This window comes from Budorcas taxicolor, chromosome 2 (genome assembly GCF_023091745.1).
Source record: "Budorcas taxicolor isolate Tak-1 chromosome 2, Takin1.1, whole genome shotgun sequence".
Lineage (NCBI taxonomy): Eukaryota > Metazoa > Chordata > Mammalia > Artiodactyla > Bovidae > Budorcas > Budorcas taxicolor.
In genome coordinates, this window is record NC_068911.1 from 106,852,210 (window position 1) to 106,873,055 (window position 20,846).

General features: G+C 44.9%; 1 protein-coding gene across 1 annotated transcript in view; it reads left to right on the top strand.

The window, feature by feature from the left end:
* Positions 1-475: 475 nt before the first annotated feature.
* The window catches only part of TMEM163 (transmembrane protein 163), a 276,084-nt gene continuing 255,713 nt past the window's right edge, over positions 476-20,846 (top strand). The window contains exons 1-2 of the mRNA XM_052635877.1: positions 476-671; positions 6,671-6,790. Coding sequence (XP_052491837.1) covers positions 476-671; positions 6,671-6,790 — 316 coding nt within the window. The remainder of the gene's footprint in view (positions 672-6,670; positions 6,791-20,846) is intronic.

Sequence of the window (20,846 nt, forward strand, 5' to 3'; positions counted from 1 at the left end):
AAGGAAGCGGGTCCGAGGCGATCTCCTCTGCTCACCATCCCGCGGCACGAGTGGGGCGGGTCTCCCATCACACCCTCAGCAGGCCCTGCCCGGGTTTCTGCCGGTCCCGGCTTTCCCGGTAGCCCAGCCCACACCCCCGAGCCTCCGGGCTTCAGGCCTGGCCGGATCCCTCCCTCCCCACCGGCCTCGGGGCGCGGGCTCCGGCGCCGGGGCCTCGGGGCGGGTCCCTGCCGCACGCACCTGCCCCCGGGGGCGGAGCGCGGCAGCTGCTGCTGGGCCCGAGTCTCTGCCACCGGCCACGCGAGCCGCGCGGCTCCCGCACACCCCCCCGCCCCCTGCCGCCGCCGCACCTCCACTCCGCGGCGCCCGCGCGGTCGGTCCGTCCCTCCGCCCGCTCCCAGCCGCGGCGCCTCGCACTTCTAACTCGAGTCCCCGCCGCGCTCGTCGTCGCCGCCCGGACCCGCCGCCCCGCGCCATGGAGACGGCCGCGGGCAGCGAGCGCCGCGGCACCCCGGGTCCCGCAGTCCCGCCGCCGCCCAGGGGCCACGCGCCCTTGGCCACCGCCTCCGGCCCGCTGAGCTCCCCGGCGCGCGAGCCGCCGCAGCCCGAGGAGGAGCGGCAGCTGCGTATCAGCGAGAGCGGCCAGTTCAGCGACGGGCTGGAGGACCGAGGTGAGCGCGCGCCGCCCCGGGCCCCTTCCCCTGGCCCGGCCCCTTTCCCCGGCCGGGCGGGCGCGATGAGGAGCCGCTGCTCGGGGCCCGCCTTTCCGCTGGCGGGTGGGGCCGGGCTCGGCGCCTCGGAGCGCGCTGGGGCGCGGAGCTCCGACTTCCCGCGAAAGCGTGCAGAGCAGAGGGCGGCAGCCCCACCTTCCGCGGCCGGCACCGCCCGAGTCGCGGCGCCTCCGCCGGAACCCGAGAACCCGACTGCCTCCTGGGAGACCCCGCCGGGGCCCGCACCCTCCTCTCGGCCAGCCTTGGCTCCTCCAGCGCCCACTGGAAAAGTTTCCTGGAGGCGTGTGTGTGTGTGTGATTTTTTTTACCCCCCTCCGCTTTCCGAGCCGAGCGCTCCCGGTTGACTGCGGGTCGCGCTCAGTTGGGAGGGTCCTGAGCTCAGAGCATGCTCCTTCCCAAACCCCGTTCGGCTCCGTGGGTTAACCAGGGAGAACTAACTTATGCGGATTCAGCTTCGAGGGGCGACTGCCCCGGCGAAGGGGAGTCGGGTGACCTCCGACCCTCATTTACTAGAGACCCAGTTTATCGTGGGTCGCTGCCCCGCTGTCTGCCGATACAGAGGACTGGGACACTTGGATTTGGACCACTGATCCTGGATGGATGCCGCTGGAACCTGGTGGTTCTCGGAGCGCGCATCCCAGCCCCTTCAAAATCCCTGGATGCTGGCAAACGTCCCTATCCCAGGAGGCCAAGCCCGACCCTCCGACAGATAGCCGGTTACCCCTTTGAATTGCCCACATAAAACGCGAGAGACTGCCCTATTCATTCCTATGTCTATCTCCTACATTTCTCTTTTTTCCCCTCCCTAGTTCCCTTTCAGCCCGCTTCTTGGCCACGTCTGTACCTTTTTTGTTTCTTGCAGAATCGAATCCAAATCGGCCCCCTCAAAAAGACTCAATGGCTCTGCTAAAACCGGTTAGTGGCCGAAACGGGATTCTGACAGCCGGCCGCTCAGGGGGGAGCGGCTCGTCGCCACCTCCACCCCCTGTTCTTGGAAGCCTTATTTTGTTGGCTGTGGCGGATTTGTATATTTCAGTCTTAGCAGGTTTCTGTATATTCTTGGTATCTCCTGTACATTTTTATTCCGGTTTAGTGTTCGGAGGCACGATCTCATTCCTTAGAAATTTTAAACTGTAGCATGTGAAAAACAGAATGACATGGAAGCGGCAATTCCCAGAGAATCGGCAGGGATGCTCGGGCGAGAACTGGAGCCACTCCGGTTGCAACGAGTTCCGCACCTATGTTGCAGTTTCTCCTCCTATTCTCACCTAACTCGATTATCATTTTCGAGCTGATGATGGGTGACATCACAAGCACCCAACAAAATCTATCATTTTTATTGTAGATCGTGTTAATTACCTTTCTCTCTGCAACTGATGCTGTAGAATTTAAAATTTTTGTATTGAAGAAAGACCGAACTCTGGGATGGGCTTATTTTTGTAACATTGCAGGTCTTCTGTATCAAGCTGGCCTATTTCTCCCTATCTCACAAAAGGATAGGAGGGGAAAAACGTGCTAGGGCAAGTTAATATTTAGTGTCATTTTGTAGCTTGGGCTCAAGCGTGAAAAGCCCGTCTAAATTCATTCTTAAGGTTATTTTTCACTGGTCAACTGAATTTTATTTTCCATTATGTTATTGCATGAAAGCATTCACTGTTCATAAACTGTCACTGTGTAAAAGCGCTGCTGTCACACACTGCCAGTCTGTTGAGTCCTGTCCCCCAAAGAACCCGGCTTGGTGTGGCCTTGAAAGCTGAAAGTCAGTGTGACATTATTCTGTTTGACCCGTTCCTGGTAGCCAAGAGTTAATGCTGAATGAGTCGTTTCTATTAAATAAATCAGAAGCTTATCTAGGGAGGTTTCTTAAAATATTTTTGTGTCATTTTTTCTTATGGGGCTGCATCTTTTCAATATCGATTTTTTTTTTTTTTTGTATCCCTTGGGAATGGTTCGATTGCTACTACTGCTATATTTTTCCTAATAGTGAGAGGCTTTGGAGAGGAGGAGGCCTCGGCAGCTGCCTGCTATGTATCTCTACATCATGCCTGGCTTGCTTGTGTTCTAAACCTAAATACCTACCTATGGGTGTGTGGGAGGGTGGACTCCTGGTTCTGTACCCATATTTGGCCTTCTCTCTTGCCATAAATTCCTTCTGAGCTGTCAGGACCCTGTTAACAGTCTCAATCTAACTTTGATCAAAGGCTTGCTTATAAAAATCTAGTGTTCGGGAACTTTAGAGGTTTTTTTTTTTTTTTTCCCCCATAGAAGTGATGTGGCTGGTTCCCAGAAACCTAGCTAGCTCATATTGTCAGTAACTGCAGTGCCATTTGGTTGAGCCTTGTAGTTCAGGGAGCAAGAGCTTTGCGGTCCAATACTGACTAAAACAAACAAAACATAGGCCAAGTTTGTCTTAGGCATTTCCACACCCTCCCTTTCAATGCCCACTCTTCTCCCCACAAGTGTTTCCCATCATTCTGCCCCAAGGCTTAGGGCCCTAAGAGTGTTATCTGCTTCAGCATTTTCTACTGCCTTCCTATCTAACGAATATTCCCCTTCTTTCTGAGAATCCAAGCATGACCAGTTCTTAGGAGAAAGCGGGGGAACTAATTCATACTAGCATGGAAATGACTGATGGCTTCAACCTCCCTGTGTATATTTGCATCTCCTCAACCCCAGTATCAGTCCTCCATTAATACAACCCTTATGCTTACTTATGCTTACCTTATGCCAGGGTCCAAATTACAAATAGGTGAAATTTGAGTGAGATTAACAATTTGAAGGTGGAGGCCAACTAAAGGCCTCTTTCTTGTAGGAGCCAGCCATGTGTGCAAATGTGAGACCTGCCTTGGGTTCTGTAGGCTGTGCTACCTTTCTTATACTTTTGAAACACAGCTTCCTGAAAATTTTAGAAATTCTCGTCACATCTCTGGCTTGCACATGTGCATGCAGCTAACACAGGTTGGAGGGGGGAGGTAGAGGAACCTGTGTGCAGACAATTCATTTATAAGCCAGGTCTTCATAGATCATTATATCCCACTTCCCTTTGAGGAGTGGAGAGTCATCCACTCTAGGTTTTAGCTCTGTTTTTAGGAAGGAAAACTAGTAGGAAGCAAGTGAAGGTTGAATAGGAATGGGAAAGTTTCTCCCTTCCTGGACAGTCTCCATTACATTTACTCCGGTGTTTAAAGTGTGAAACGTCTCATGGGGAAGCACATACAGGATCAGATCTGGGGAAGAACTATGAATCCTGCTGACTAGGTGCAATCCTGCACCACCTTAGCAGGACAGTGCAGTCCAGGTGAGCTGGCAGCCCACATTCCCCCAAGGGGAGTGCTGGCCCCCTCAGGGGTGAGGTGTGTTCACTGGCCGTGCAGTCAGCTCCAGTCACATTGTTGGAAACAGCTGGCTTTGGAAGGAAAAAATAAATGTCATGTGTTGGAATCAGAAACCCAGATCATGGTTGTTTCTCTTAGAAAATTAAGTCTTCTAGAAGGAACCTTGTTTTTTCACCCCCAGTGGATAACCTCTTGAGATTGTTGCTGTCAAAGTACCCAGCAAATGAACTGCTTACTTGAGTCAGTACTTAAATGTTACAGCTTCACTTCTCTTGAAAATCAATTGGCCAGGATGAAAGAAAGATTTCTGTGTCATTTGGGAAAAGGGAAATAAATTATAGGGAGTCAGTGGGACCTGCATAATATTTTTGGTTGTAGCTTAAACTGGAATCAAGGGTGATTGCAGTTGAAAATTAAAATGGGTGTTTTTAGCAGCTAGGGAAATAGGCAAAGGGACAAAAAGAAGTAGACCAAGGGACAGTTTGAAATCATTTGTACCCAGGGCATAATGTGATGGGAGGTTTTTCTTTTTTCTGTCCAAGTGCATTTTTTAAAGGAAGGTTTGGTGAGATTTTTACAGTGAGGTGATGGAGTTTATACCTACCTTTTGCAAATTCATCTCCCTTTTGGTTGTAAATGTGTCTGCAGGTTTCAATGACTAAAAAATCCGGCTGTACACTGGACTCACTAACCAGGCTTCATGACTTTTCCCTGTTGTTCAGGACTTGTGATCTGAGTAGTTAATGGAACTGGGAACTGGGAACTGTGGTGTTGGAGAAGACTCTTGAGAGTCCCTGGACTGCAAGGAGATCCAACCAGTCCATTCTGAAGGAGATCAGCCCTGGGACTTCTTTGGAAGGAATGATGCTAAAGCTGAAACTCCAGTACTTTGGCCACCTCATGCGAAGAGTTGACTCATTGGAAAAGACTTTGATGCTGGGAGGGATTGGGGGCAGGAGGAGAAGGGGACAACAGAGGATGAGATGGCTGGATGGCATCACTGACTCAATGGACATGAATCTGAGTGAACTCCTGGAGTTGGTGATGGACAGGGAGGCCTGGCGTGCTGCGATTCATGGGGTTGCAAAGAGTCGGACACGACTAAGTGACGGAACTGAACTGAACTTGTTATATTTCAAACATGATGCAGTTCTCAGTAGCCCAGTGCTTAATGTGGTGCCCAGTCAGTCTAGTGGGAAGATGCCTTCTTACACTATGTGTAAGTGTGATTTGTTGCATGCTGTGTAGTATTTTACACATGGGTGCTTAAACCCTGACTACCAGTTTCTTTATCATTTGGAGCAGTTGTGATAAGGCTGTTCCACCTCTACGAAGTATATAATGGGTTATTTGGCTAGAGATGGTGTCCTGTTTATGTGGAATGTGTGCTTAGTCACTCAGTTGTGTCCGACTGTTTGCAACCCCATGGAGTGTAGCCCGCCAGGCTCCTCTGTCCATGGGGATTCTCCAGGCAAGAATACTGAAGTGAGTTGCCATGCCCTCCTCCAGGAGATCTTCCCAACCCGAGGATGGAGCCCAGGTCTCCTACATTGCAGGCAGATTCTTTACCATTTGAGCCACCAGTGGGATGCTGGGCTGAGAATTTGGTTCTCCATGCAACTAAGAGATGCCGTATATGATCTCTTTTCAAAGGAGAAGAAAAAATGTCCATCAAGATCATACTGATGTTATACTTTGACTCAAGGCTGTTGAAACTTGGGCATTGTCTCAGAGGCATCCTGTATTTCTGTTGTTGAGGACTCAGTGTCGAAAGCATAGGAGATGAAATCAAACCTTTTATTGTATGTGGCATGCCTGGGAAGAGACCCCTAGTTTTAGTAGGTTTACCCCACTTAGTCTGAGAATTTTTTGACATAAGCTTGATACAAAGGAATAGATGCTATAAAGCAGAAAGAGGAGAGAAGAAAACATGGCATGTAATTTAGGTCAGCTGGCTGTTAGTTGTGTTTAAAGAGAAACGGTCCGTCTGTTAATTGATGAGGGGAGCCACGAGGGCATTTGTATTCCATGACCCATTGCTTTGGGCAAAACCCAGTCCACCAGTACCGGCCAGGATGGTGGATCAACGCAAATTGGTGCTGCAGTTGAGGAGCCCAAAAGCCCAACCAGATGTGGGCTATTCATGCTGTTTTCTTAATGAAAGGCTTTGTTAGAAGGAGCTGCACCTGCTTGAGTCAGTGAGCCAAGGGAGTTAACACAGGGGCAGGGGCATGGCTGGGGTCATATGTCCTCAGGTCAGAGGTTGGTGGGCTGGCAGGCTCCTTTATAAAGAAGACAGCTGGCATTTCCCTGTGGGAACATGAACCAGATACGCTTGAGCCAGCGATCTTTCAAGAGATGCCCCAAAGCTTGATTTCCATGCCACTCTCCTAAAACACCTCTTGGATAACTGACTCACTTTGCTGCACACTGAAACTAGCACAATATTATAAATCAACTATATTTCAATTAACAGCCCCCCCCCCCCCCCAATCTTGGCCCACAGGCTGTCGGTTTATAATCCTTGGATAAGAACATATAGCTCTAGTTGTGGGTTTCTTAATAAGGAAATGCCTAACTTCCTTTTCTCCTTGTATTTGTCAGGCTTACTAGAAAGCAGCACTCGGCTAAAACCTCATGAAGCCCAGAACTACAGAAAGAAGGCGTTGTGGGTCTCCTGGTTCTCCATTATTGTCACACTGGCCCTGGCGGTGGCTGCCTTTAGTGAGTATTCAGTCTTGCTGATCGATGTAGTTTATGGGTGTTGTCGGTTTTATTCTCGACTCCTGTGGGATGCACTTTTGCTTTTAGTTGACTATTATTGATGAGTAAATTTTTTTTCGATGGTGACATAGTCACATGCTTATAAATTAGTAAAATGGCTTCTCTCCTCTGCAGAGGCGAGAGGTAGTTAAGAAGAAGACTGGGAGTCTAGGCTCTAATCAGTATGCACGTTTGTGGCAGTCAATTCTGGCTGCCAGCTGAAATAGTGAAAATATTCTCTTGGTGGATGCCTTCAGCCTGGGCTGACATGTGACAAATATATATCCTTGAGACTGGTATTTTGAACCTCATGCTACCAGATGAGTGTAATATTGTAGTACAACCTCTCCTCCCCACCCCCACCCCTGAATTATATTTGCCTGAGGTTTAGAATAAAATCATCTGAACATTTTAATGCAACAAAAATGGGAGGATCCCCTTGCAAGTTTTCAGTGGCCTTGGAAACAAAAATATTTATCATAATCGAGAAGAACTAAGAAAACTGAACGCTTTCTGCCCATGGATAATCCAGTTTCCCCGTTAGGAAGCCCCATGACATGCATTTTCTCTACTAACATTTGCAGCCTATAGAAATGTGCATGTGCTGTTTATTCTTATTAATGTGCAGTGATTCGCAAGCTTAAGCAGTGACATTCAGCTTCAGCTCAACCTTGCTGGAATCCACAGTGATTTTTTTCTTTTTAATGCTAGGAAAAAGAATGTATGATATGCATTCTGTGATTAATTTATGGCCTTAACAGATTTATACTCTAAGTAATGAGTATCATACAAAGTGTCTCATGTGACAACCGCAGAGTAGGAGAAGGAAGGGCTGTGTTTGCTGGAATATACTACCCTGTGTGTTTTTAAAATTCCATTCTGCACAGTTAGAGCTGCTGCTGGAAATTGGTGTTGGCTCCCAAGGGGGAATATTAGAATTTGACCAAGTGTTCCTTGCAAAACTCAGTGTATATTCCTTGAAGCAATATCTATTTGGAAACACTGTACCACATCTTGGCTTTTTTTTTTTTTTTGCCACTTATTTAGCAGCCAAGGATAATTTCAGGGTAGAAGCATTTATCAGTGAGCCAAAAATCTGATCAAGAGGAATTTTGATCCCTGAAAATAGCTACTCCTTCCTTTTTTTAAAAAAATCCTGAAACAAGAGTAACAGCCCTATTGACATCCCTGGAGGATAATTTCGTTGCGGTGGCTGGTGGTGGGCTCCAAATCTGACCCTGTGATTTACATATGTAAAGAAAGAGGAATGGCAGGAAGGGAAGTGATTTACAAACAGCGTAATAGTTACTCTGACTGATAGAGCTGTTATGACTTTATAATGTGATTGTTTGAATGAGGACCTGAATGTGGAGAAATACTGAGCAAGTTTTTCCTTTGGGAGAAGAATCCTACATTTGATGTGCTTAATCAGAATAAGAAAAAAGTTAGGAAATTTTGGGTTTCCATATTATGCCTGTTCAGCTGGGTTATCTTAAAAATTTTGTTCCATTTCTTATAATAGGAAAAGACTGTTGCATAATGCATATGCACTTATAATATTGCTTTATGAAAAGGGTTCTGTTTCTCTTTAAAATGATTTTACCCCCTTTTTATAGCAAGTAATTTAACTCTTGTAACTTCTTGCCTATAAAATGTTGGCATTGGGGTATACATGGCATCATGATTTTTGTTGCTTTCTGTGGTACATTAATTTGTTCCCAAGTTGCTTTCAACTTGTTTTGGTACAGTTAAACCAAAAAATGTAAAAGCTAAACTATGTATTTTCTCATTTTAACTAGAGTAACTTTAATGTGTGTGCACATGTGTGTGTTTTATCTTTTAGACCTTCGAGGTGGTCTGTGGCTGCATTGTTAGGGTTGTTGGTTTTATTCTTTAGTTCCCTAAATCTATTTGTAATATGAAATATTAAAAACTTTTAAAACATCACTTACATGTTGATAGACTTTCGCTCAATCCTTTTCACAGTTTTGAAGGGGAAGAAAGTCAATAGAGATTAAGCAATATAAGCTGACTTTTGAAATTGTTTAAATTAGTATTTAAAGGAAAATGGTATGTTTCAGAAAGCACAGTAAATGTATTTTTTAAAAAGGCTCAGAAGGAGCCCTCAATATTCTGCAAGGAGGTGGTTGACAGAGAGATGGGATAAAATGGAATAGGCTGGCTTGGTGAACAGCTGTTGTATCCAATGAAATGGTCAGGTTGAACCAGTTAACATTTTAAAGAGAACTGCTATGGAATGCAGTGCTGTGAGATGGCAGAGAAGTGTGGTGTGTGTGCCCGTGTGTGCATATGTGTGTGGTGTGTGTGAGTGTGGTGGTGTGTGTTGCCAGGAGGTGATAGTCATGGTGAAGAAGAGGACGATATTTATTGTCACGTCTTCTTGCTACTACTGGATGGTAAACTCTTCGGGGCAGGATGAACATCCATTTTTACTTGGAAATCAGTATTCAAGATTGTTGAATGAATAAACTGAGAAACATTTTCTAAAATGCAATTTTTTTTTTTAAGTTGGGGGAAGCAAAAGATTTCTTAGAAATAAATTTCATCTAAAGATTTGTTTAGATACCAGATTTAGGTCTTATTTATTTTATAAACAATTGAAATCTATTTAAGACAATTGGATAATCCTATGGCCATTCTCTTACTAAGGGCCTTTCTTGGAGCTCTGTGGCTGGTTCAGTTAGAAACCCATCTTTGTCTCCTTATCTGCCATTTCCTCTTTAATTGTACATGCTGATTTTGAGCTGAGCATCCTCTGGAGAGATGCTGTTGTCTCTTTTGTGTTTGGAAATGAGGCTGATGGATATATGTAAGTTTGGGGATGCCTCTTTTTTCAGGACTGGAAAGATTCATATTTTTACACAGTGTGTACATTTGCAAATAAAGACTATTATCCTTCACTTCCTACCAGCTTCCAAGTAATCAGGTACACTTTATTTTCACAGATTAGTAGTTTCTAAAAGACCCAATGATAAAAATAGCTTTGTTTAGTATTACTGAGTGATCGGTGATAAATCACTTACACATGTAAGTATGGATACAGGATGTCTGACATACAATGGATGATGTAAATGGATGTCTGGTATAGTCTGAAAAATTAGGTGAGTTTTCAAAGTTTGTGTCTTTGAAAGTATTTTGAGAGGAATATGTGCTTTGAAAGGGAGATGAACTATTTTTGGGAATCCTTGGTAATGTAGTGATTTTTGGACCTGCTCAAATGCTGATATAAAACCAGATGGTAATACATCTTGAATATTTCAGAGAGAGTTTTAGTTTGGCTTTAAAATTACTTCTGTTTATAATCGGTAGGCAGCATGGAAAATGGCAATCCTGTTATGAACAAACCTTAAAAAATCTGTTTTAATAATGAGGTTAGAAAGAGAACAGAAGTTCTGTTTCACAGTTCAGGGTTTCGACATCATTGATGTCTTTGTTAGAATGATTTAGGAAAGTGCATTCTGACTCTGAGGTTTGAATGAGTGTGAGTTAATTTTTAGGCACTCAATACATGTTCTGTGGGAAGTGAAGATCTATTTGAAACATTCTCAGGGGAAAACCTTTTCTAAGATACACAGTTCCACTTTGAAAAAAAAATCCAAACCAAGATCTCAGAAAAAGTTCTCTCAAAAATTTTGTGAATCAGTAGATTTAAGAATTGGAAAATTTTCTGAAAGGAGTGGTTTCTATACTTGGGGGTTTTAAAATAATGTATCTGATTGTTGTATAAACTCTTAACCCTTAAAAATGGTGGAATAAGTATACTTATTCTTTTTATTTTTAATTTGTGAGTCTAAGAGTTGAGCAGAGAAGGCAATGGCACCCCACTCCAGTACTCTCGCCTGGACAATCCCATGGACAGAGGAGCCTGGTGGGTGCAGTCCCTGGAGTCGCTAAGAGGCAGGCACAACTGAGCGACTTCACTTTCACTTTTCACTTTCATGCACTGGAGAAGGAAATGGCAACCCACTCCAGTGTTCTTGCCTGGAGAATCCCAGGGATGGTGGAGCCTGGTGGGCTGCCATCTATGGGGTCGCACAGAGTCAGACACGACTGAAGCGACTTAGTAGCAGCAGCAGCCAAGAGTTGAGAGATAGATAAAATGAAATTATAGGTGCTTTTATAAACTCAGCAAAATATGTCTAGGAATTTATTATGGTATCTCTCAACTGACACGTGTGTGAGGTGGGAAAGGCAAAAGACTCTCCAGTGGCCCTCTGGTGCCCTGAGAGAGACATCTAAAGAGTTACAGTGGCTTAAAATGTGTGGCCTGACCTGGCCTTTGCCCCCCCTTACTCAGACATCCCAACTTCCCAGGACTGGAGCTGGCATCTTTCAGCAAAACATCTTCTGGTAGACCTTCATGTGGCTGAATCCTTTGAGGGCCTCACCAGCCATAAGGACTCATTTCCCAGAGTAGTTTTATTCATTCTTCGGTGTGTTTTCTTCATGCCAGTTTTCCCCTTTGTGTCCCACCTGCATTAGGTCAGGATGCCTGTGAGACCCTCACTGCTCCTGCGGCTGAACCTAAGACCCAGCCCCTACACCATTTCCCTAAAGACTTAGGGGGCTTCCATTCTGCTCCTTCCTGTCATTCGCTGTTCTTGCTTATTTTTCTTGATGAAAGAAGGACATGCACATTATGAAAGTTCATGAGGCCGGAAGTACACAGTGCCAATCTCTTTCCCATCCTCAACTTTTTCTCAGTTACCCCTCACCAATGACAAGCCTTGTTGCCAGGGTCTTATATTTCCTTCTAGACGTTCTCGGGGCATAGGAAATGCAGGTGTGGTCCCTGTGTGTACAGTCCCCCGTTGCTACTTAGGTTAGATATGGGTCTTATTCTTGCTGATCTTTCAAGGAGCCCGGCCTCTTTCCAAGGTGCTGTTTCCCCAGGGTAGTGTGGTGGGGAGTTTTCCGGAACAACTTCCCAACCACTGCCGGTCTGGGCTGCTGAGCTGAGCGGGGAGGATGTGGGCAGGAAGTTTGTGAGCCACATCCTGGGCCTCTTTAGGGGGATAACTTGCTCCCCGGGAGAGCGCGGGACAAATGATAACCAGAGATGCTGATTCTGAGAGGTGGAAACCAGGAGGGAGGAACAGCTGAAATTCGGTTTGGGCACCTCATGTTGACAACACGCCCTGCCTCTGGGTTCTTCCTTCCTGCCCTCATGTCCTTGTGGGTTGTGGACTCAAAGGGTGATGCCTCATCTCCCCACCCCAAGAATGCCGGCTCACAGATGATGCCGGCTCACGGATGCTTAGTATCTTAGTTCCGCCCCTTTGCTCACCTAGAGGCCCCTTCTGATCTTGCCCCTCCTGCCTGGCTGAACTCGGCTCCTCCCATCCCCCCAGCCAAGCTTGCCCACAAATGCTTCCTGCAGTTCCCCAGACACTGCATCCTGCTCTTCGCCCCCACATCCATGCACCTGCTCTGCCCTTGGTGTCAGAGGCCCTGTGTTCCTGACCCCTATGTTTTCTTTTCTAGCCAAATTTTACTTATCCCTCAAAACTGAGATGAAAGAGCCCCTAGTCCAGGAAGCCTCCTCTGACCCTCCGTTTTCTGATGAAATGCATTTTGGGAATATAGCCAATATTTTATAATAACTATAAATGGAGGAAATATAATTCTTAAAAATTGTGAATCACTATGTTGTATACCTGAAATGTACATAAGTAAGTAAACTATACCTCAATAAGAATGATTTAAAAATGGAAAGAAAAAAAAATGCCCTTGGTTTCCAGAGCTTCGTGGGCACTGGACAGTGTATCAGGAACGTGATACACGATACTTACATCATTGTGTTGTCACTCGGTGAACCCTCCTCAAAGGCAGGGCCCCGTTTTCTCTGGTCTGCCTTCTCAGCCCCTAACACAGTTGGCGCTCAGATGCTGGTTCAGTTAGTTCAGTTCAGTCTCTCAGTCGTGTCCGACTGTTTGGGACCCCATGTACTGCAGCTTGCCAGGCTTCCCTGTCCATCACCAACTTCCAGAGCTTGCTCAATTCATGTCCATGCCATCCAACCATCTCATCCTCTGTCATCCCCTTCTCCACCTGCCTTCAATCTTTCCCAGCATCAGGGTCTTTTCCAGTAAGTCAGTTATTTGCATCAGGTGGCCAAATATTGGAGTTTCAGCTTCAGCATCAGTCCTTCCAGCGGATATTCAGGATTACTTTGCTTTAGGATTGACTGGTTTGTTCTTCTTGCAGTCCAAGGGACTCTCAGGAGTCTTCTCCAACACCACAGTTCAAAAGCATCAGTTATTCGGCACTCAGCTTTCTTTATAGCCCAACTCTCACATCCATACATCACTACTGGAAAAACCATAGCTTTGACAATATGGACTTTTGTTGGCAAAGTAATGTCTCTGCTTTTTAATATGCTGTCTAGGTTGGTCATAGCTTTTCTTCCAAGGAGCTAGTGTCTTTTAATTTCATGGCTGCAGTTACCATCTGCAGTGATTTTAGAGCCCAAGAAAATAAAGTCTGACACTGTTTCCACTGTTTTCCCATCTATTTGCCATGAAGTGATGGGTCTGGATGCCATGATCTTCGTTTTTTGAATGTTACATTTTAAGCCAGCTTTTTCACTCTCCTCTTTCACTTTTATCAAGAGGCTCTTGAGTTCCTCTTCGCTTTTTGCTATCATAAGGGTGGTGTTATCTGCCTATCTGAGATTATTGATATTTCTCCCAGCAATCTTAATTCCAGCTTGTGCTTCATCCAGCCTGGCATTTCGTATGATGTACTTTGCATATAAGTTAAATAAGCAGGGTGACAGCATACAGCCTTGATGTATTCCTTTCCCAATTTGGAACCAGTCTGTTGTTCCATGTCCGGTTCTAACTGTTGCTTCTGATACTGATGTTTCAGATACTGGGTGGACTGGAGTAGTTTTTAACATCTCCCTGCTGAGGCCACTGTGGCTGCAGCAGGTTGAGGATGTATGTTTGTAGGTGAAAATCTCAGAAAAAGGAATGGCAGCTTTTTCAAGTGAATGGAAACAAGCGGGAAAGCCAGTGGGGATGGGGGATGCAGGGCCCTTGTCTCTCCCTCCCCCCACACCCCCACCTTCCCCTCTCCCTCTGCCTCCTCTTGGGCCAACAGATCCAGGGTTCCATTGATCCAGACTCACTCATGGCTGTTAGGAGAGTGCATCTTCCCAGTCCCCAGGCTTACAACGAGCTGTTGTTTCCAGCCCACAGTAGAGGAGGGGTCTTAGCAGCTGCCTGCTTGTTCTGCTTCCCGTCTCCCTGCATTCTGCACACAGCCTTTAATTAAAATGTGGCCAGGGTGTATTAGCACAGAGGTGTCCTTGTCGCACAGCCCCGGCGCTGACTCAGGGAAGCTGGGCAGTGAGCCTTCTGGACTCATTAGGCCGGGTGGGTCCTTGCCCCCTCCTTGCTTGTGTCTGGGCTCTGCTAACAAGCCTTCCAGAGTCCTGTGGGAAACTCCTGAGGGCTTTTCCTGTTGCCTCTCAGGCTCTTTCCAGGCACAGTTGTTAGCCGGTGGGACAAGAAGGGGTTTTCTGGTCTGCTTGTGCTTAATGACTATGATCTGGTCCTCTGGGGATTTTCCCTTGAAGGTGAAGTTTCTGGCAGAGTTGATGAGAGGTTATTTCCTGGAGCCTTGTCCTGAGGGCTGAAGATGAGGTTGAAGGGACGGAGAGGACTCTCCTTTTCCCAGTAAAGGAAGCTGTTTCTCACTTTCTGCTGTTTCCTCCTGCGTGTCCTTCCAGGCTGTGGCTGTGTCCATCCAGTCCTTAGCGAGAGCCTGTTGCCTGTCTGGTGTTCTGGGTACCACAGAGAACACTAGGGCCTGGGACAGTTTGTCATTCCCTTGATAAGCTTGGGTCTAATGGGGAGGGGATTCTGTGGACGCTGGAGCAAATGATAGGGTAGTGGGGTAGGGCAGATAACCTGTCAGACACATAGGATGCTCAAGAAAAGATATCACTGGTCTGTTAGAGAAAGGACAGTCTGCAGCCTCCCCAAGAAAGAATTAAAGGAAAATCAGAGCTATGAATGCAGAAGCTAAGGCTGTCCCGAGGCCGGAGTGCAGGAAGACTTAGGAGGGGCTTTGGAAACTAAGGTTTTGGAATAAAGTGAATGCACTAGAGGATTTTACCTTCAGTGAAGAGATGGACCAGAATAACCCACCCCATCAACCCAGGAAGACCACTCAACTCTGTGTGTGGGGAGGCTTCTACTAGAATTTGTAACCATGGGAATGACCTTGTGCTCATTTGCTTTTGAAATTTTCATAGGTTGCTTTCCTAAGAAATAGACTCTGACTCGGAGAGTCACTGCAGGAGGTTTATTAGGAATGGGGGCTGGGAGAGGCTCTCAGGAGAATTTCTGAAAGGAAGCAAGGGAAGCAGGATTGGGCTGGGGGAGAAGTTGAACGACAGTGCTGTTACCTCAGAGACTTGTCCCATAGGGACTTGGAGCCGGGCTGGCCATTCAGAATTGTCTTATTGAAGCAAGGTTGCTAGACTCGTCATTGGTATGGGCTGCCCCATGGAGAAGCGTGACCTTGGGAGAGGCAGCTTCCTTCAGTAGAGGGCGGATCCAGGAGAGGGATGAGCTGTGAGCCATTGGCAGCCCTCATTCCTGGCAGCTGAAGGAATGAATGGGGAGTCCCCGAGGGAGAATCCAAGGGGTACACCATGGTGTCCTATATAGGTGCTCATCCTGCCCGGGTATCCTAGGAACCCTCAAGCTGAGATACTGACATGGATCTGGTTCCATGTTGCAAAGACCCCTGGAATGCCTGAAAGAAGCAAGTGTAGAACCTCCACTAAGTCCCAGTAGCCTCACATGGATGACACACCACCAATGCTGAGCTCATAATCCAACATTAGGAAGCTCCTGAGAAAGGATTTTAACTAGATGACTAACAGCATGATTAGAACTTGATGAGAAGAGACTCTGATAGAATCTGTAAAATGCATATATTTAATGAATAGACAATAAAAAAAGGAATCAAGCATGTGAAGGACACTGAAAAGAACAACTGGGAAACAAACAAATAAATATGTATTTTTGTTGTTTTTATGGAAGCCATAGCATGAGTGTAGTTTTGTTTTTTGCTGCACCGCACAGCATGAAGGATCTTAGGTCCCTGACCAGGGATTGAACCTGTGCCCCCTGCATTGAGAGCACAGAGTCGTAACCACTGCACCACCAAAAGAAGTCCCATGTGGGTGTGGTCTTTAAAGTTAAGAACTGTAACAGCACCGCGCCCCCCATCCCCGCCCTGCCCCCGCAACTCTCCTCTCTGTTTCGTCCTCATCTCCATGCTGGCAATCACTTGGCCTCTCTAGTTGATTCTTTTCTTATACCTTTAAAAATAACAGGCTTCTAATGCCAGTTCTTGAATTTTTGTTGTTAAGGTATTGCTTGTTGACTTCCCAGCAGGGAAGAAGATAATTTACTCTCTCCTCTCCTCCTGGCCCCACACAGACATGCTGACTTCCTGAATTCCCATCCTTGCATAATAGTTATGGTTTGCATTATTATGCCTACATAAATCTTGCTCACTGAGCTATATGGCAAAGAATGATTGCCTCTTTCCTGCACCATTTTTTATTTTCTCTGGTTTTAGTATTTGATATGTAAGTTCTGCTTTGTTTGTTCCTATGTTTACTTTTCCCTGCATCTCTTTATTTTTGAAAAATTATTTATTTATCTTCGTTGCTGCTCTTGGGCTTTCTCTGGCTGCGGCAAGAGGGGCGATTCTGTTTGTGGTGCACGGGCTTCTCACTGCAGTGGCTTCTCTTGGTGCAGAGTGCGGGGTCTAGGACATGCGGGTTTCAGTGGTTGCAGCACACGGGCTTAATTGCCCCACGGTGTGTGGAATCTTCCCCAACCAGGGACTGAACCCGTGTCCCCTGCATTGGCAGGCAGATTCTCAACCACTGGACCACCAGGGAAGTCCCTCTGCATCTCTTTCTTATTAAATTCTAATTCAGCATTTTTATGTCAACCTCAGCTTCTTTGTAATATATTCAGATGCATCAATAATTCTGTCAGTGTTTTCTTGAAGAAATCTCTTTCAGAGCTGTTTGACATTTGTTAATCTGTTTGGTTGCCCTTTCTATTTGATGGGCATCCTAACATCCTGCATCCTAGCATCACCCTTCACCACGGATTTGGGCATTCCCTGTATTTCTCCTCTGTTGAGTCCCCTGTTTCCTGGATGCCATGTTTTTCTCTTCTTTGGTTGACACGCTTATCTTCTCTTAGCTCCCCTAGGAAGGAGCACATGGGAAGGGAAGCTTTTTCAAGCCTAAAATGTCATTAATATATCCTGACACTTGACTGATGGCTTAATAGAAAATTCTCAGTACAAATAATGTTCCTTAAGAGTTTTGAAGCTCTTATTTCTAGGGTTACTATTTAAGTCCTAAACCTTTCTAAATCATAATCCTTTGTATGAGACTTGCTGTGGTAGGGTCTTTTTCATAAATGTATGCCCCTCCTTTCTATTTTTTTTCCCATTTATCTTTTTCTGTCTCTCTGCTCTACATTCTGGGAAATTTCCTCCACTTTATACTCCTATGTTTGTATTGAGCTTTTCATTCTTACTGTCAAGTTTATTTTTAATTGCCTGAGTGTGCCTTTTAAAAAGTCCTCCGACTCTTGTGTTACTGATCTTTTTCGTAGACCTTTTCTTATCTTTTTGGGAAAATATTAATGACATTTAAAAAAATCTTTTTCTGGTTCTTGTATTGTCTTTCTCTGAGGTGCTATTTTTTCCATTTTCCTTGGGTTTATTGTTTTTGTGAGGAGTCCTGTGAGCGGTAATCCTTGATAGGTCTGCTCATATTAAGAGTGGGTGTTAAAAAAAGTAGATGTGTACCCTATGTTCATAGCAACACTATTTATGTTAGCCATCCCTCCCAAAAAAACCCCCAAAATACAATAGTCAAGACATGGAAACAACCTAAATGTCTATCAATAATGAATGGATAAAGAAGGTATGTGTATATGCTACAATGGAATACTACTCAGCCACGAAAAAGAATGAAACAATGCATTTGGGAGCAACATGGGTGGACTAGAGATTCTCATTCTAAGTGAAGTCAGGCAAATACCATGTGCTATCACTTCTGTGTAGAATCTAAACTATGACACGATGAACTTACATATGAGACAGACTCACAAACATAGGGAACAGACTTGTGGTGGCCAATGGGAGGGGCGTGAGGGAGGGATGGATTGGGAGTTGGGGACTAGCAGGTTGAAACTATTATACCGAGAATGGATAAACAACAAGGTCCTACTGTAAGGCACAGGGAACTAATTTCAGTATCCTGTGATAAACCATAATGAAAAAATTAAAAGACAAAAATAGTAGGTGTTTAAAAGCTGACTGGAGTTGTGAATATATGGGTGGACTTTGTGGTGGACTGTTTTGTTGGGTGGATCCCAGTTTAATGCTTCCTGGTCCTTCCTCCTGGGCTTCCCAGGTTGCCCAGAGAAGGGCCTTCTGATCTGCATGGAGGGTAGACACTTACTGCTTGAATTATGTGTGCTGAGTTGAGGTGGAAGATTGAGATCTCATCATTCTATTTGGAATTCTTCACTTGGTCTGCTGGGTAAGAGTTCAGTTCGATTTTCCCACCTTTAGCTGAGTCTGGCGTTCCTCAAATAAGAAACTGTTGTACCTTCTTCAGAGCATAGATCTCTAATGTCTGACAGGAGTTGGGGAGGGAACCTGGAAAGGGCTTTTAAAATAGACTTTGAACCAGTCATTCTGTTTTCAGTTTTCTCTTTGTTACACTGTGCTACCAATTCTGTTTTTTCTTCAGTGCCCTGAATGTAAATTGAGTTGGCTTTTTGCTTTCACACTCTGTCTTAGGAATTTGCTTTCTGGAGTCTGTTAAATCAATTACTAGTTGCCCATATGTTTTCTAGCATCTAAAAATTGTTTTTGTTGCTTCTTCCATTTTCTTTTTCTAATGGGTTTGTCTTTCTTTTTTTTTTTTTTTTTTAATCTTTCTACTCTTAGTTTAGAATTTTTTTTAGGAGAAGCAAAGGGGCTTCCCTAGTGGCTCAGATGGTAAACCTTTAGTGCAGGAGACCCAGGTTTAATCCCTGGGTCGGAAGATCTGCTGGAGAAGGAAATGGCAGCCCATTCCAGTACTCTTGCCTGGAAAAATCCCATGGACGGAGGAGCCTGGTAGGCTACAGTCCATGGGGTTGCAAAGAGTTGGACACGACTGAGTGACTTCAGGAAAAACAAAAGTAACCGTGAGGAACCATCCTGCCATATTTCCCTGGAAGTGGCACACACAGCAGTTTATCGTGAAAATATACGAAGTGAATTAGAAACCAATCAGAAATAGTGAACCAAAATATAGTCTGAGAAACTTACTCAGAATGTAGCCCAGAGTGATACTTCTCTTTCATGTTTTCTAAGAGACATGAAATTATGAAAATTTCTAATGTAAATGAATAAGAATTCTAAAAGTAGAAAAAAGAGGAAATAGAGAATAGTCACTGTTTTTAGAGGTGTCTGAGACTGTTTTGGAATTGGTGGAAATTTAAAAATTGATGTCTTTGAACTATATCATGCTGACCATTGTGTGAGTGACTTGATGTCAGAGATTTTAAAATAAGAAAGAAAAGTACACTAAAAACATGTCTCTTTCATTTAAGAAAGTGCTGGTCACAACCTATCAAACTGATTTTATGTGCCACCAATGGGTTGTAACTTTCAGTTTAAAGAACACTCACCCAGTGGGTCAATATAGAACCATGCATCCAACAAGTCTGTTTAACGTTATGGAACATTTATAAATGTGACCACTTCCATGGTTATGAAAGAAGTCTCATTCAGTTACTAAGAATTTGTATTTTACAGTGTTCTTTATTCACAATGCAATGAACATTTGAAATAGCATGTAGCTAAAATGCTTCTGTATGTCACAACATATGTGGGAAATTAACACCTTTCTGAGTATCACAAGGGGGAGAGGTGCTAAATATTTAAAAATATTTAGAACTTCAGTTCAGTCACTCAGTCGTGTCCGACTCTTTGTGACCCCATGAATCGCAGCATGCCAGGCCTCCCTGTCCATCACCAACCCCCAGAGTTCACTCAGACTCAGACTCACGTCCATCGAGTCAGTGATGCCATCCAGCCATCTCATCCTCTGTCTTCCCCTTCTCCTCCTGCCCCCAATCCCTCCCAGCATCAGAGTCTTTTCCAGTGAGTCAACTCTTCGCATGAGGTGGCCAAAATACTGGAGTTTCAGCTTTAGCATCATTTCTTCCAAAGAACACCCAGGACTGATCTTCAGAATGGACCGGTTGGATCTCCTTGCAGTTCAAGGGACTCTCAAGAGTCTTCTCCAACACCACAGTTCAAAAGCATCAATTCTTCAGCACTCAGCCTTCTTCACAGTCCAGCTCTCACATCCATACATGACCACTGGAAAAACCATAGCCTTGACTAGACGGACCTTAGTCGGCAAAGTAATGTCTCTGCTTTTGAATATACTATCTAGGTTGGTCATAACTTTCCTTCCAAGGAGTAAGCGTCTTTTAATTTCACGGCTGCAGTCACCATCTGCAGTGATTTTGGAGCCCCAAAAAATAAAGTCTGACACTGTTTCCCCGTCTATACTATATAAAACAAGAGACTAAGAAACAGAAAAGCAGTAAATCCAACATAGGTGAAAGGAAGAAAACAGTACATTTAAGAGTACAAATTAATGAAAGAGAAAAAGATAAAATAGAATCAATAATACTAAAAGCTATTTAATACAATTAGGTTCAGCTCTAGACAAACTGATCATAACAGAAAAGGAAGGAAGGAAAATTAATTGCAAGTTAAATGAGGAGTAATAACTAGGAATAAAGAAAAACATAGTCAATCAGACTGTTCACAGTTTTATGCCCATAAATTTGAAAGCTTAGGTGAAATGCATAGTTTTCTAGAATCATAATCTGTTATGATTGACTCAAGGAAAAAAGTGACCAAAATGGCA